This window comes from Caenorhabditis remanei, chromosome II, assembly GCF_010183535.1.
Source record: "Caenorhabditis remanei strain PX506 chromosome II, whole genome shotgun sequence".
Classification (NCBI taxonomy): domain Eukaryota; kingdom Metazoa; phylum Nematoda; class Chromadorea; order Rhabditida; family Rhabditidae; genus Caenorhabditis; species Caenorhabditis remanei.
The window spans coordinates 14,835,704-14,851,857 of record NC_071329.1 but is presented as its reverse complement, the minus strand read 5'-3'; the positions used below and the strand labels follow the sequence as shown (position 1 = coordinate 14,851,857).

The 16,154-nt window shown below is 39.3% G+C and overlaps 6 protein-coding genes across 6 annotated transcripts; 1 reads left to right on the top strand and 5 right to left on the bottom strand.

Annotated features, from left to right (window-relative positions):
• Window positions 1-514: 514 nt before the first annotated feature.
• On the bottom strand, window positions 515-3,170 carry GCK72_007012 (uncharacterized protein; the record flags this gene model as incomplete). Its single annotated transcript, XM_053725936.1, has 9 exons — window positions 515-720; window positions 778-891; window positions 1,030-1,218; window positions 1,275-1,349; window positions 1,958-2,107; window positions 2,150-2,236; window positions 2,289-2,351; window positions 2,802-2,912; window positions 3,068-3,170. The coding sequence occupies 9 exons, from the start codon at window positions 3,168-3,170 to the stop codon at window positions 515-517; spliced, it is 1,098 nt and encodes a 365-aa protein (XP_053590130.1).
• A 1,689-nt stretch (window positions 3,171-4,859) lies between these two features.
• On the bottom strand, window positions 4,860-5,804 carry GCK72_007011 (uncharacterized protein; the record flags this gene model as incomplete). The annotated part of the gene is made up of 5 exons (XM_003109957.2): window positions 4,860-4,975; window positions 5,020-5,130; window positions 5,179-5,517; window positions 5,565-5,687; window positions 5,735-5,804. 5 exons carry the CDS (start codon window positions 5,802-5,804, stop codon window positions 4,860-4,862), a joined length of 759 nt encoding a protein of 252 aa, XP_003110005.2.
• Window positions 5,805-8,034: 2,230 nt separating this feature from the next.
• On the bottom strand, window positions 8,035-9,309 carry GCK72_007010 (uncharacterized protein; the record flags this gene model as incomplete). The annotated part of the gene is made up of 5 exons (XM_003109817.2): window positions 8,035-8,186; window positions 8,236-8,361; window positions 8,695-8,832; window positions 8,879-9,043; window positions 9,093-9,309. 5 exons carry the CDS (start codon window positions 9,307-9,309, stop codon window positions 8,035-8,037), a joined length of 798 nt encoding a protein of 265 aa, XP_003109865.2.
• Window positions 9,310-10,444: 1,135 nt separating this feature from the next.
• Window positions 10,445-11,583, bottom strand: GCK72_007009 (uncharacterized protein; the record flags this gene model as incomplete). Its single annotated transcript, XM_053725935.1, has 6 exons — window positions 10,445-10,656; window positions 10,728-10,859; window positions 10,907-11,053; window positions 11,098-11,331; window positions 11,382-11,456; window positions 11,511-11,583. 6 exons carry the CDS (start codon window positions 11,581-11,583, stop codon window positions 10,445-10,447), a joined length of 873 nt encoding a protein of 290 aa, XP_053590129.1.
• A 1,330-nt stretch (window positions 11,584-12,913) lies between these two features.
• On the top strand, window positions 12,914-14,082 carry GCK72_007008 (uncharacterized protein; the record flags this gene model as incomplete). The annotated part of the gene is made up of 4 exons (XM_003109810.2): window positions 12,914-13,079; window positions 13,130-13,645; window positions 13,691-13,804; window positions 13,850-14,082. The coding sequence occupies 4 exons, from the start codon at window positions 12,914-12,916 to the stop codon at window positions 14,080-14,082; spliced, it is 1,029 nt and encodes a 342-aa protein (XP_003109858.2).
• Window positions 14,083-14,738: 656 nt separating this feature from the next.
• GCK72_007007 (uncharacterized protein) lies at window positions 14,739-16,096 on the bottom strand (the record flags this gene model as incomplete). The annotated part of the gene is made up of 6 exons (XM_003110051.2): window positions 14,739-14,825; window positions 14,869-15,086; window positions 15,141-15,251; window positions 15,305-15,820; window positions 15,870-16,010; window positions 16,057-16,096. 6 exons carry the CDS (start codon window positions 16,094-16,096, stop codon window positions 14,739-14,741), a joined length of 1,113 nt encoding a protein of 370 aa, XP_003110099.2.
• Window positions 16,097-16,154: the final 58 nt, after the last annotated feature.

Below are 16,154 nucleotides of genomic sequence, written 5' to 3'. Positions count from 1 at the left end.
TTTGAAGCGCCCCCTTTCAAAAGCATGAAGAGCTATCAAAAAGTTGTCAACTACAAAAATTTAGAGCACAAAATTTTACACGTTTTATTAATTGACAACTTTTTGATAGCTCTGCTTGGCTTAGAGATATTACGTTATGAACTTTGAGGAGAAAAGCAAAAGACGCAGAGAAGAAAGACACTCTCGCTTCTCTGCGTCTCTTCTCCCCCTCTACCCGTCTTCAAAAAACCGAAAAGAAAGGCGATTGAAAGAGAAAATATAATTTCGTCACATTAGGCACAGATTCTCTTCTCGAGACTTATAGTGAGAAGCACCGCGAAAAGAAGGGCGGAGTTTGAATAACCGTACACATGTTTGGAATGAAAATGGGGTAGGGGCGTGGCAAGTTTTGTCTTGAAGGGAAAATAAATATCAGGAATAATTGGAGGGAATCAGGGAGGCGGCGATGGAGTTTGGAAAATGAGTCTAGATTAAACTGATTCCGGGACAGCATTACAGCTTTAGACCTGTAAAGTTATTCTTTTTTCACACAACTTGTCAGAACTACTTTCTTGGGGGTAACATTCCAGAGCTCTTTTCCGAACTCCTTCTTCATCTCCGCCGACGTCATCAATCTGATAATTCCAGATTTCGCCATTGCTCTTTGCGTCTTCCGAAGAAACTGGCACGCCTTCATCCATTCCTTCATATCCTTTTCACTCAAGTCCTTCCATTCCGCTTCTAAAAATTATAAATTGTGTTGTGTTGAAAGTCGATTTGCGGGTTTTGTTGTCTTACGGATATTATGGTTTTCCTTGCATCTCATGAAGATGTCGTATGCATAAGTTGCCTTGTAGACAACTTGAGGCAGGGTGCGTGGTCCAAAACGATTGAACAGATACAGAGGGGCGTCTGAAAAATAAAATAAATTTTAGTTAGTGTTGGCTTGACTATTTCCTTTTTCTATATGTCATTGATATTCAGTGTGGTTTTCCTAATCAGTTAACCGACAAATTTTCGCGTGGCATGCATCAGACTCTGCAGACTCACCCTTAATCAACAACAGCAATCTTTTGTCCTCATTAGTTGTATTCAATTCCCAATTGGAATAGATACCGACGGCTTCTTCGAAGCTACGTGGTCCAGACACAGGGGAACTGACACTGACAGAAGCCGCTGACGATGAGCTAGGTCCGGGAATGTCTAGAATGGGGGAAGTCGATGCGGTGAGGAGTTCATCTGAAATTGTGGTACAATTTTTGAAAAATGTGAAAATGTGAAGTAGAATGACAAACATGATTCTTTATAGTGAACCATCAATGCGTTCTCTGCAATCAGCGCCTCGTTTTTCTCCTGGAGCCTTTTGACTTCTGAAATAAAAGAAATCAAATACTTTTTTGAAACCAAAACCGTTATAGAGTAGTGAAACTTATTTTTTTAACCACCAAACACTGAATAGAAATATTACACTAAAAGTGCCAAAAACTGAGATCCCACCGAATCCGCGTAAGAAAAATTCAAGAGATAAAATTCATGAGGAAATGGGCGGAGTTCAATTGCAACATCGTCGCGCATCTTTTCAGCGACCATGCGGCGATGTTGCAATTGAAACTCAGCCCATTTTCCCCTAAAGTTTTTCCCGTGAATTTTCTTCCGCCGAATCGGTAGGGTCTCCAAAAACTAGAGCAGAACAGGACAGTGATATGAAATAAGTAATCCTTGGTGCACCGGCGGCCTTTAATTGATGACTATTCAAATACATGACCTATATCATTAGATAGATGAGAAAACGAGGATTCCAAATATATATTCAGTTTTTGCCCTCGAGGCCTGGTATTTAAGAAAAACGAGGCCAAAGTTTGGACTATTGGCTGAAAAAAAACTGAAACATATATTTGAAATCTCCGTTTTCTCAGCTTTTCAATGATATACGTCTTATATCTCCAGACTGACTCCTTCCCTAGTAAGAGCAACTTACCGTCTTCCAATTCTCTGACTCTGAATTCCGAATTGCTTGGCGAATCTTGTTGCACATTGGTGTTCTGTGAGCTAGGAGTGTCTTGATGAACAAGTTCAACTTCTCTTCTTTCCTCTCTATTCCCCTCGTATCCACTGATCATTTCGTCACCTCAATTGTTTACATTATGGTTGTCCTTTCTTTTTTCCTCACCTTTCATCAGCCATCCCATGATTTTTCTAACGGGCGTTTGTGATGTCGATGCCGATGAACTTTCCACATTGTTATACATTATTTTCGCTGAAATGACAGAAAAATGATGGATAAGGTACACATATTTCTGCAACAATACCTTCCATTCCATAGATAGGTCCACTCTGCCCAAACTGTCCCAATGGTCCACTCGATGATCCTTCTGAAAATAATATAATTATCAAAACACCGCATTTATAGGTTATTTGACATGTAAAATCTAAAAACAACGGGAAAAAAGATTCAAAAAGTTTGGACCACCACGGGGATCGAACCCCCGATCTTTTGTACCTTTACCTTAACCACGGGGCAAGTACTCCAAATTTTTGAAAAATCCCGTTTTTTGGGGTAAAAAAGCTTGAAAACTATAAATTTTTGAGTTATTTTATATATAGAAGTCGGAAAATTTGACTTTGGAAATTTTATTCACCATGAGGAGTCGAACCCCCGACCTGGGTTACCGTAATCTTGAAAAACTAATTTTTTGTCTTTATAAATTGTCAAAAAGGACACATTTTGAGGTTTAAGAGGTAGTTTTAAGTGAAAAACTCGAAAATTCAAGTTCAAACATACATAAATAGTATGTAAAAGGAAAAAATTTGAAAAAACTCACCGCCCATTTCAAATTCCGATCGTCTCTTTCTTCTCTTCTCCATAAATTCTTTGCTATCCATCGGTTTTTCTGGGCTCTGCACCATATCCTTGTTTTGAGAAGGAAGGTTAGCTGGAAAGGAAAGGAGTAGAATCTCAGAAGGACCGAAACTCCTACCGGATGCTTTCACATTATTGAATCCAAACTGTCCCCTTTGTCCAATCTGAGTCTTACGTTCCATTCCATCTGCAAGTTTTCAATGTTTTCATTCCCATCAATTTCTATACCTCCAACTGGTGGCGACAATCCATTTCCAACCACGTTTCTCTCATCTTCTTGCTGTTTTCTTTTTTCCTGACGTTCACGGTATTCTTTGAAAAAGTTATACATTTCTGAGCTCTGAAAATGGGTTAGTTTCTGAAATGACACAAAGGGGTAACAAATAGAAAATAAAACATAAAGAGGGAAATAAATTAAAGGTATACCTAGAAAGATCGACACGGAATACCTATATGTAGTTAGTGTTAAAAAGAAAATCGGTCAAAAACTTCTGTTGGCACATACCAACAACTATCCTTATTCCACGAAACAATTTAGACAACTCTGATTACCAAACTACACTCTCGTAAAATGTTGTCAACAAAAACAACAAAAATATTATTGCCCTTGTGGAACAAAGAGAAAGGACTTTTGTGAGTCACCAGATGACCGTTCATCCTAGAAAAAAGCTGTGTCGATACTAGATGTAAACATTTGACCTTTGACGGGAAGCCGACTGTTCTTTGAGTTGATAGAGCAGAGGTGGGAAAATGACAGATGTAATCGGAGAAGGCGTTCGATTAGACGTTGTGCGAGTTGTAAACAATTCGAATGGTTTGAGAACTCGCCGATTACTAGAATATAGTTATCTTAGAAGTAGCAGCATGAAAGGGGTAGAAATGAAAAAGAGAAGGAAGGACATGTCTGCGTCTCCAACAAATAACATACTATGGTCAACCGATGGTACGGTCCCCCATTTTAACGACGTGTGTGGTAGCTGTTTGGAAAAAAAGTGAAAAGAAAGTGAATATGATTCATGTATCAGTTATGGGAAACTCTTAAATTTAATTGGGTTTTCGAAATGAGCATGAGAAAAAAGTGACCTCAGGAAACGGCGAACCCATTTTCTCACAACTTTGGGACGTAATGGTCTATCGGGTAATAGTTGAATGGTTAAAATGAGAAAGTTAGATGAGAAAGATTGAACTCACAGGAAAGAAATGTCAGAAAGTAGAAAACAAAATTCTGGCGAGGCTACAACATCCTCGAAAAAAAAAGAAGGCGTGGCCCGCGAAAGAACGAAGAATGCAAACATGAGAGACTGACTCACAGTATGTTTGTTGGAATAGAACCAATGATCACTAAAAAAACTACAGTATCAAAAAACGAAATTTGGGACGTTCCTGGCCAAAGAGCTAGCTGATTTGAGAAACGGTTTGATAGGGATTCTGAGCCTACAAGATTAGAGATACATCAATTGGAATCTAAAGTTTTGCTGACTTCAAATCAGGAATCAAAACCTAGAATAAGTTTTAAACTTTCCTGAAAACAGGAGAAACAAGAATGTAACTTTCGTAATGCTCATGTGATACATTCATGCGCTCCAGAATAAGTGACGGCACGTTGCGTGTGAGTTATTCAGTCTTTTCCAAGAAGAGGTTTTTTTATAATTTGGTGGAGTAATGAAGATTAAAAGTGTCAGATTTTGATTAAACTGGTTTATGACTCTCAGCTGCAAAAAAAACGACAAAAACTCAAAGGTAGCTAAGATAATATGAGCTGGCCAGTTTTTTTGAGAGAAAGGGATATTGATTTGACTGTTGTGAGCTGGCCAGGAGGGAAGAGGAAAGAGGGCGATAAAATAATTTTGCCTCGAAAAATGCATAGAAGATAGAAGACATACAGTAGTCAGGTCACAGGAACTTAGAAGCAACAATTTACAAAAGGAACTGCATTACAATTAAAAAAAAAGGTGTGAGAGAGTAAAGTGAGGAGCATCACATTACATACAATAATATGAAAATACTTTGAACATTCCAATTATTTTCCAGACAGCTTGATCAACCCGAGTTCCCTTTGCTGGTTCTGCCATGCCTTCAGCATAGCGACCGCTCCATTCCATAGTTCTCGTCTCTCATGAGTACACTGCCTCCAAACTGAAAAATTTAATGCTTTTTTAAAACTTAAATCGATCACTTACGCTTTGATTCTTGTTTTTCAGCTTGATAGAACTTATAACCATCGAATGCAGTTTTCTTCCACTGCGGGACTCCTACATTCCTTTTGCAGTCAAACAGATAACAGCTGAGATCTGAAAATGAAATAAGAGTTTCTTGAGTAGTTTTCATTGAAGTCTTACCAAGACTGTCCAAAATCGGGTGCTTCTGTACTGTCTTTTTCCATTCCATCCACTTTGCAATCAACGTATTCTTGTCTGGTGCCATTCCGTTCATCCTAATCAAGAATCGATCATCGACCTGAGGCTGAGCAGGATTTTCGGTCACCGATAGTGTCGCTTGGTGGTGGGCATGAAACTGCTCGAAAGGGACAACTTCATCATTTCTGCCGTGTTGGTGATAATGCTGAACAGTGTAGTTTTGACCAGGGAAATGAATAAGATCCACAGTTGATGACACTCCAACCATCTGGTTATCTTCCCAATTCTGCAGTGGATATTGTTGTTCAAATTTCAGATCCTCTGATATTAATCATAGTTTGTTTCTCGGCTAAATTTTTATTAGTTACCTGCCACCGGTTCCGAATGATCTACATGGTATTCGAATTGACCATTATCGAATGGCGGCTGGGGCATTCCGTAACTGACAGACCTTTGGTATCCTTCGTATGCTTCAAAATATTGAAGACCCTCTGAAAACCGTCACGAATCATTGAAAGTAACAGTCAAAACCGTTAACCTCCTCGCTCAACAGGAATTCCATACTGATCTCCGATGTCCTCGTAGAACGGAACTCTCAGATCAGGCATTTCTCCCTCTTCATCTCCGTTTGTACCCGAATCTGAGCCAACTACTGTCCCGATTCCGTTCTCCGACCATCTCCTGTGGACTTCTTCCCAATTGGGTGAGCTGACATGGTGATGACAAAAGTTCTGCGAAAATATGAATTTTGTAAATGATGAAGGTGATAAAGAAAAGAAAAGAAAAAGAAAGAGGTGCACGGAATGAAAAAAAAAACTATATTTGTATCGAGGTAAAGTCTTTAACAACATTTTCAAATACAGAAATCTAATTAAATATACAGGGTGCGCCATAAATAGTGATATGAATGTTTGGGTCAGCCCTGGTTCAGACACAGAACTCCAGGCGCATCCAAATATATGTTTTGTTATCAGTTTTTATTTGGTTTTCCAGTTTTTGAAATAACAAATTATTATTTTCATTTTTACGGTGGTGGCAGCATTTTTTCTACAGCTAGCTCTACCATCGACTGTATCAGTGTGTGTGAATTGCTTTTTTGTGAGTTTCAAGAAGGTGAGAGTTCCCCAAATGCAGTTCTTTAGAAAAATAAAACGTAGCGAATGTATTGTCATATTAAAGACTTTCTTGAAAAATATATTTACAGTATTTGTTCCGGCTCCGTCCTGGACATATTCCGGCAAATAGAGGATCAGGTCTAATTTGGACCGGAGCGTGAAAAAAGTAGTCTATGGCTCTGAAATTCCAACCAAAACAGTTTAATGAGATATAAAATTAAAGCTGAATATTTCCTCATTGTATTCTCAAAAAATCACCATCCTAGTTAAAAAACTCAGAATTTTATGAACGTTGATAGCTCATGAGCTCTTCCTTGGCACGCACAAAATCACTAATTTGATCCCTGTGTTTACTCATGAAAGTAACTAACCATAAAATCCGACCAGAACATTAAAAACAAAACGAATGTAGCAAAACACTTATGTACTTTTTGTTAGAACAGAAAATTTCTCGATGAGACTTCAGATCCACCTCCAATCCCGGTTTTAGTCGGAAGCGTCCCGATTAGCTACACTTTTTACATTTTGGTCCATCCAGGAACCAAAACTAATCCAAAACCCTAATTCATGTTTGGAAATCATTGCTTGGTCTTTTTTCATTTTGAAAATCATTTCTGGACATTTCAGAAAGTCGAAGCGCCGGTCCACCGTTCCAAGAATACCTAATAGTCATTCAGAGACGATTTTCCGGAGTTCACCTGGCTGTCGAAATAGGTGCATATCTCGCAAACACGTGATTTATTCAAATTTTCAAATTAGGAATATCAGACCCAGAGAGTTTCTTAACAAAAAAAGTTTGGTTCGAATTCTCTGAATTAGTTTCTGTATAAGTTATGGGACGCTGAAGTCGTCAACTACCTCCGTGCCTAGGTCGTAGCTACCCAGAGAGATGGAGAGCTGTAATTCAGGAGAAAGCAGGACGGATCAAAAATCATCATTGAATATCTTTTCTGTAGCGAATGAATAATTTTTTGTCAAAAGGAAACGATGTTTGGATGTTTTTGAAAAGAGTTATAACGTTTTTTGCGTATATCACTATTTATGGCGCACCCTGTATGTTTAGTGCCTCTATTTTGATGTGATTCTTCATATTTTGAGTTGAGTTATGTTTAAAATCATTAAAACACCTTTTCTTGATGCAATTGCCTGCTAACTGGTAAAAACTATGTTTACTTAAGAAGGGGAGAAAGGGCGGAGCTAGTAAGCAGAAATGGACGAGCCACAATACAGAAAGTAATCTTAAAATCTAGAGAAAGAGAAATCCAGGCTTTTTGGAATTAGATTCAGTTTTTTTTTCCAAAAAAGTTTGAACAAAATATCATAACCATAACAACCGATTTTATTAAGCAACAAGAAATTCCAATAGCAGGTCAAGATTTCAAATTGAAACATTTGATGATGAAAGAGGAAATAAAAAGGTAAAAAAAACAAACAAAAGAGAGACAGAAAAGTGGAGGAAAAACATCCGAGAATGACCGTCAAAGTCGAAATTCGAATGAGAAACACCTAATGAAACACACGATGAAGCATAACCTTGAAAACAGAAATAGAGTTGAGAGAAGAAGGAAAAAGAACATGAGATGTCACAAGAAATTTTGGATTGTAATATTCTATTTGCACAGGAGAGTCGAGAAAGGGCAACGAAAGTGAAAGGATGGGGATAGGAGGAGAAGAAAACAGAGCAAGGTGACGAACAGAGAAAAAGAAAGTAGAAATTGTAAACTTATTTCTCTTTAGCAGTTCTGGGATGCGATCCCACCGTTATGAGCTGAATCAACCCTAACTTCTCTTGCTCCTCTTGCCAAGTTCCGATGATGTACGCCATTCTTCCCCATTCATCTTTTCCAGCATCATTCAAAAAGTTCCAGGCATTTACTGAAAATTAAGGCATGTTTAAGGACTAAGAATACAAAAGACAACTAACATGAATTGTCATTGATGTCCATTGACTTTCGGTGGAGCTGAAACAGGCGGAATCGATTGGACACCTTACGGACGGATTGTGGAATCTGCTTATTTCCATCCGGATTGAATAGAAAGACGGAGAGGTCTGAAATGAATGAGAGTGGATGGTAAGGTTGTTTCGAGTTGAAGTTACAGGTCGAGACATATATCACTTGAAAGCTGAAAAAACGCTGATTCCAAATATGTATTCAGTTTTTGATATCGAGGCCTGGTATTCGAGAAAAACGAGGTCAAAGGTTGGACCGCTGACAAGTCATTACCCTCAAGACGTGTGAAAATTATCGGCAGAGTGGTGTCGGTGGTAGTGAGGAGGCAACGCTCTAAACCTTGACCTCGTTTTTCTCGAATACCAGACGTCGAGGGCAAAAACAGAATATAAATTTGAAACACCAATTATAAAATTTAAATAAAAACACACCAAGTGGTGGTAGTTGCTCGTACTTGTGCTCCCACGCACTCCAAACTTTCATTGCTATCTCGAAGTGGGAGAGACCAGATGGGCTGAATTGAGTCGAAACCGGAGTGGGAAGGAATAGTGAGTTGATGGGAAAAGTGTCTGAAAATTGTTTTGCGTCACGGAAGGCTATTATGTTGGTGATTACTTTGGTTTCCCTTTTCTCCGTTCCTCTCGCTCATTAGTTTCTTCACCGTCTCCAACAGAGCATTGTTGGCATTAATGACGGCTAGGTTGAGACGATTCTGTTCTGTGATCAGATCGAGGAATGGCTGAGCGTAGGCGACAACATCTTGGAGTGGTATCATGGGATCTGATAAGAAATTGAGTAATGAAATAGAAAGATTTTTCAAGGAACATACCTGGATATTCAAGTGCACTTTCTCCCAGAACTGTCGCATCGTGAGCAGTGGAGTTCAAAACTGGAGCTCCTTGACCGCCCATATCCGGAGAAGAAGAATGAGCTCCATGATGTCCCCCCTGCACCTCAATTAAAATCTGGGCTGGAATTGCTTCTGGCATCACAGGTAGAGGAGAGTCTCCCTCAGCTTCAAGATTCAAAGAATTCTTGTCCTCCATTCAAACTAAGTCGCTTTCAAGTTGTTCTGGAAATAATATTTACGGTATACGTGACTGATAAGGGAAGAAACGGATGCCACCATTAGACGAAATAAAAATGACAGCCATGCTAACGTTTATTATTAAAAAACAAGAAGTTCGGAACAGAAAAGCGGTAAAGGTGAACACGAAGGATAGCGGTCAATCAAGAAAGAAAGGACGAAAAAGAGACTTCGATTCTATTTAGGACGGAAGAAAATGAAAAGAGAGAGAGAGAGAGACTGACGGGGGTACGGTAGGTACATAAACATAAGCGGGGGGTGGTTGAAAAAAAAGAGTATGGTAGAAAGAGAGAGGGGGAGAGAATTGTGTCTGGTGAAAACCAGGGGCACTATGCGGTTAACTAGGGGGTAGTAATAGAAATGGGAAATTTGATTTTCAGAAATATTAAAGCATGGGATATAGACCGGTTTAGAGCATTAATTTTGTACGAAGATGAACTTTGTCAGTAGCAAATCCTGCGTCATTCTAGAGTTCTCAAAAGTTCTAAAACGGAGGGTTCCTATTTTGATTAGCGGAGCGGCGGGGTCGCCCTCTAGTCGTTCTGATTAAAAACAAAAATAAAAAGGGGCGACGTACACATCACAGCAGGCAGTGGTGATCACGATACGTAGCCTTCACCTTGTGAAAAGCGCGGGAAATTGAATTTTTGAAATTTTCGAATATGTTTCACGCTTCTGGGACTCAGGAATAGCGTGACCAAAGCACGAAAGATTGTTTTAAACGAACATTGCTTGACCTAAAATGATTAAAATTATAAAAAGATGGTCACATATATCGGTGACCTGGTACAGTGACACATATACAGTGACCAATACACTGACCCCATAATGACCAAATTTCGAGACACTTTCTGTAGGCATGGTGGACGACATGACTCCACCATCCCGTAACTACACGAAACGTCAACAGAGTGGGGAGGTAAGAAAAATGGTTAGCGAGAGAAAAAGAAAATGGCATCGACGCGAGAGAAAAAACGAGTGTTAAATGTGGGAAACACGGGACTTAATGGGTTTTTTTTATTGAACTATTATACGGTAACTGGATAAACATTAGGAAGAAGGAACGGAGTGGAAAAGGGCGACAGAGGAACAAACTACTTGATCTCCTTCTTTATCTTCTTTTTCATCTTCTTTTCTTTTGGCTCGTTGTTGCCGTCTTCTTTCTTAACGGCCTTGCGCTTCTTCTCGAGTTCCACAATCTTGACCATTCCTTGCTTGATTTGATCATCCTGCCAGATCTTCAGGATGTTCGCCTTACGGTACCACTCGTCCATGTCGTCTTTGGAGAGGTTTTTGTAGGCGGTTTCTGAAATGAATTTGTGATTGTGATGGACGGATTCTCGTCCTAGCTCCATGGAGCTATTAGGATTGTCTTACCAGCAGAAACGTCACTGCCCTGGTGCGCGGTGTTGTAGTAGATACCAAACATCTGTCGGAGGTTCGGCGCCTTACGAACCACCTGTGGGACTGTCTTCTCCTTATCCGGGTGGAACAAATAGTCGTTAAGGTCTGGAATTTCTAATCACAGTTACCTATTATCACATCTAGACACAAACCAATCCCCTCAATCTTCTCATCCTTTCCTGTCCAAACCAACCATCTTCCAATAGCCGATGCGAAGTATTTCACTGGTTGACTTCTTTCCTCGAGGCGCGGGATAGTAGAAGTATTTGGAGCAGATGGTGTAGTATTGGCGTAAATACCTAAGAATTATTTTGAATAAGGTTTCAGTCAAAGAAAAGCTTACCGATTCTCTTATTGAGTTCCTCCTTTTTTACAATCGCATCGAGTTTCGCTTGAAGATCCTCAGCTTTCCTCTTTTCATCGCTCCAACAATCCTTCCAGAAAGTCTTCTCAATATCCGAGTGATCGGCTCTCTTGGTCAACTCTTCAATTTTCGACTTCATCGACGCAAACACTCGATTCTGACACGCGAGTGCTTCGTTGTTCAACGCGATGGTCATTTCAAGCCCAGCGATTTCTGAAAAATGAGATTTCAGCTTGTTTGTCTCGCTTAATTTTAAAACTCACGATTTTTAAGATTATTGGTTTGCATTTGGTCTTGAACCGTTTGCATTTGCTGATTATTTTGAGTGTTGTCGACAGCTGGAAACCGGGATTTGATAGGATTTCTTGTAAACTATCAAATAGTAAACTAACCAATCACATCCACAACATTCGACACTACCAGGTCATTCGCATCGAATCCATACCAACTTTTAGGATGAACCATGCTAAAAATCGCAAAACTCAAAAAACGAGAAACGATGATATTTAAAAACAAAAATCCAATCGATTCTGGATGAAAAAACGAGAGAAAAAGACAAAATGTAGATGTGAACGGCTGCCGGCTTCTCTCAGTGTGTGGAGTCTATTTCCGTCAAAATGACTCACTTTTGTACAGGCGGTCGAACACCAATCGCGAAATTTGTTTATATTATAGAGAAACATTTTATGATTTCTGCGTTTCCTGAAATAACTCGGGTCTGAGGGATTGCAGAAGATGACGAAGCAGAGAAGGCGGATGTGGTGTAGTGGGGAATTCGAAGGACAGGAAAAAAGGGACGGAGGTTCGAATCCGGGTGGGAGATTTTGTGTTTTTTCTATTGGTATCAAAAAAGCGATCATCAATGTAAGCAATTAAAACTAAATTCAATAATGCAGAATTTTGAAAAAAAAAACTGTACTACAGTAGTCGGGGTCGATTGGAGAACCAGGAGCTCCAGCTGATGGTCCTCGTGAAGTATCTGTAACAGATTTAAATAGATATAATTTTCCAAAAACCAATTCGACTTACTGTCTCGAAATTTTTGTAAGCTTTCTCAGTTTCTTCAAACGATGGAGCAATCTGACGGCTCACTTTTCACGAATCCAACTGGTTGACTTGCGTTAAAAAGATTGAAGAACTTTCTGAGAAATGGACTGTTTTATCTTCTTACACTTCTTTTTGGAGATATTTGGAGCAAAATTCTGAAATTTATTGTGAGTGTAGTTTGTCACTGAAGAAACGGTGGTCAGTGTAAAATCGGCACTTTGAGAGCTCGCCATGATATTCTTTTTCATCCGATTTTGACAAATTTACATTTTTCTTGTAGATCGAAACCAGGGCTTCATTTTTGTAGTTGACAACTTTTTGATAGCTCCGCCCACTTTTGAGATATAAACCTTCAAAGATAGCATTTCTGCGTCTCCGCCTCGAAAGAAGTCTTGGCTTCCTGAGTCTATCCCGGGATTGGTTGGAAAGGTTCAGGAGTAGTTGGGGAAACATTTCAGAGAAAATTTGATACTGTATCCTTTCGACAAATTTCAGATTCTGCACACTTTTTAAAAACTTCATCACACACTTTCAGTATTACGAAATCCTGACAGATCAAAATTTCAGAGCAGGAAAAGACAAAAACCGAAACAATAAAACTTTGGTATAATCGAATTAACACATTTTCCCAGATACAGTTTTATTATCAGCTGACGATGCATAGCTGGGAAAAAAAGAAGAAGTCACACGCCATAAAATATTGCGCTTTATAAGGATGGTGAAAGTGTCATTTTTCACAAAACTGTAAATGCAGCAGAACAATATTCTTGCTCCCTATCTTGCCTCTTTTCTTGCTCCAATCGCTGCTCCTGGCCTAGCACAAATACCAATTGGAGGAGTGCCTGGAACTGGAGATTCAAATTATTATCCAGCTCTCCAGAACCAGCAACAATCTAACAATCGGCTACCTAATGGTGAGTAAATTGGTGATTTTTACAGAAATATTTGAGTTTTTCTTTTTTAGGACCATCAATCTCAATGAAACAGACTGAAGGTCAGATAACATTTTTGAAAGAAATGCAGGAATTCATTGACCAAGAAATGAAAAAAGACAGAGTTTCGTGGCAGAAGAGTCTGAGGATTGAAGAACTGGAAGCAATCAACGCGAATTTGCTCAATCAGTTCAACATTCTGAAGCAAGACTTCGATAAATTGAAAATCGAAAATATTCAACAGAAGAAGTATATTAAAGTCAAGAATGTTGAAGACAGCAATCAGAAGTTCAAAATTAGAGAGCTGGAAGAAGAAGTCGCAAAGAAACAAAGGAAAATTGAAAAGCAATATGAAAAGATAGAAGAATTGAGAAAACCAGAGAATGAAAGGAAAGAAAAACTGAAAGTCAAAGCAAGAGAAAAAGAAGAAGCTCTGAGGGAAGAATCAAGAGGGAATCCCAGCTCTTCAGGGAGCTCAACGCATGTTCTCACTGAGATTGGCTTAGTGGAGAGAGAGGTAGCCAACTACTTCCCGCCGGAGATGTTCAGTAAGTCTATTAATCGAAATTAAGTTCTAAACGATTCAATTCCAGAATATTGCTTGAATTTCATCAAGAGGCCAATTCAAGAAGTATATCGGATCCCTCAAACAAGGGAATTTTTCAATATTTGTAATCGATTGTTGCCAATCGAAGATCAGAAAACAGGTGAGCCATTTCATCCACTCTCTATATTTATTGTTCAATTTTCAGAATATGGCAGTGAGGACATCTATAAATGCTCAAAGCTCCGACACTTCATCAAAGAAAAGCAAAAGAAGGAATTGGACCAGAACATGGTGATGATCCGCGAACCAGTGGTACGAAGACATTTTCGAAGAAAGCGGTCAGTTCAAGAGTGTGCTCCATCATATGATGAAAGTGAGCAAGCTCATACGGAGTTTCAAAAAGTGAGTTGGATCACAGGTGGTTTAGAATGTAACTAAAAAATTCAGAAATTCCACGGAAGGAGTACCTAACTTCGATTCTACGGCTCCGCGACACTTTGCAACATCGACACTTTGCAACTACGACGTTTCGCAACCACGACGTTTCGCAACCACGACGTTTCGCAACCACGACGTTTCGCAACCACGACGTTTCGCAACCACGACGTTTCGCAACTACATTGCATTTGCATATTTGAGTCAGCTAAAAATGTCTTGTTATTTCAATAAATTCTTCACAAAAACTGATTTCTTTCTTTTCCCATCCTTCCGCCGAGCAGACATGTGTACCATTACCACAACACCAAACCACTAGAACGTCATCATTGCGACGCCCAACTAGCCACACCTCGTGGAGCGGCGAGATAGTACTGTATTCTTGGAGAATTATACACACCACTTCGATTGGACAGGCGGCCTGTATACGAGTGACTCATGACATGGACCACACACGCAGACACCACAAGTGTGCTACTTCTTTTCGTTTTTTTTGTTCTTTCCAGAAATTTCGAAAACACAATTGATTTTTGATGATTATGGTTCATTGGGATAGTAAAAAGGGGAACATTTGATAAAATACGGAAGAGAAGCGGACAAGTTGAGCAAAATAAAGGGTAAAAATTAGGAAATACAATTAAAACCGGATGAAAAAATTATTAGAAAGGAACAGTAGATAGTTGAGTGGTGTCCAAAGAAGAAGATGATGATTGGCGATTCATTTCCTCATTTTTCTGACGGCGTTTCTGAAATTCAAAACTTAAAACTTGAAACTCTACACAGTCTTACCTTTGCAAAAAGCTCATGGGCATCCAGAGTAGCTTGATAGCTAGGCGATGGATCCTCAGGCATCTTGAACTCAGCATTTATCTTCCTCTTCCCAATCGAAATACTGGGACAATTATAGTGTCTCACAGTGATCCAACCCTTGTCGATCTGCTTTTTCTGCTCCTCCAACAAAATGTCCCGGAGTTTTGCGCACTGATATCTCTCGACAGCTCCATACACTGAAATTATAATTGCTTGTGAGTTAAAACTCATAAATTTAAAAAAATACACACCTTTTCTCTGTCCAACTGGAAGATTCGCATTGAAAATATCGAACAGCTGCTTTGAATACGGAATTCTGCTGACAACTTGAACTTTGCGTCTGAGATATTTGGAGCAGAATTCTGAAATTTAAAAATTTCTTGAAAAGAAGTTTTGGAATCAAAGAAAAACTTACCAAGGTTTTCTCTGGTGAACATCTTCTGAACCTCCCTAGGAATCACTTCAGGCTCTTTTGGCTTTCCTGAAGAAGTTGAAGCATCATCTGAATTCATTTTTGGCGCGAGAGTTGTAGAGTCTTGATCCAAATACCGAATTTTCTCCTTCATCTTTCCAATAGTTGCCTCTCTTTTCCTCAATCTTCCTTCCAGTCTCTCGATTGTGAATTTTTGTGAATTCACAGTTTTTTTCAAGTCGAACAGCTCCTTTCCTTTCAAATGTTGCACTTCTTCCATCTCCTTTAAGAATTCCTCGAATCCGTTCTGCCCAGCTGATGCCTGCAGCTCCATGCAGAGCTTCGCAGTTGCATCATAATGCTTTGAGAAACAGAAAATATTGTTCTTGAGCTCCTCAATTTTGCGATCCTTCTCTTCAACTGCTCGTCGGGATTCCTCAAGTTCTTTCTTCAGACGTTCATTTTCCTGCGTGGTTGGACTGTCTTTTGAGGGCGCCTGATATCCGAAATCGTCCGAATCTGAAATCAGAATATAGAGAAAACAACCGATCGGTTAGGAAAATAATACCATTGGTTTGTCCATAACTCCTTGCAAAGTTTGTCGTTGGCACTAACTGATTCCAAAAATTCTGGAGGACCTCTTGGCTGGGAAAAATTCCAGAGCTCATATTCAACTGGTTGTTTGGGAGCTTATTGGGAACTTGATTCACTGAAAATTGAAGACTTTTTCATATGAAAAGAGAAAAACACTGTACCTCCAGTCGCCGTCTTGTCTTCTGAAGCAGACATCATCATCTTCAAGATTTTACAGTTGATTAGAAAACTGAAACTATAAGAAACTGGGGCACATTTT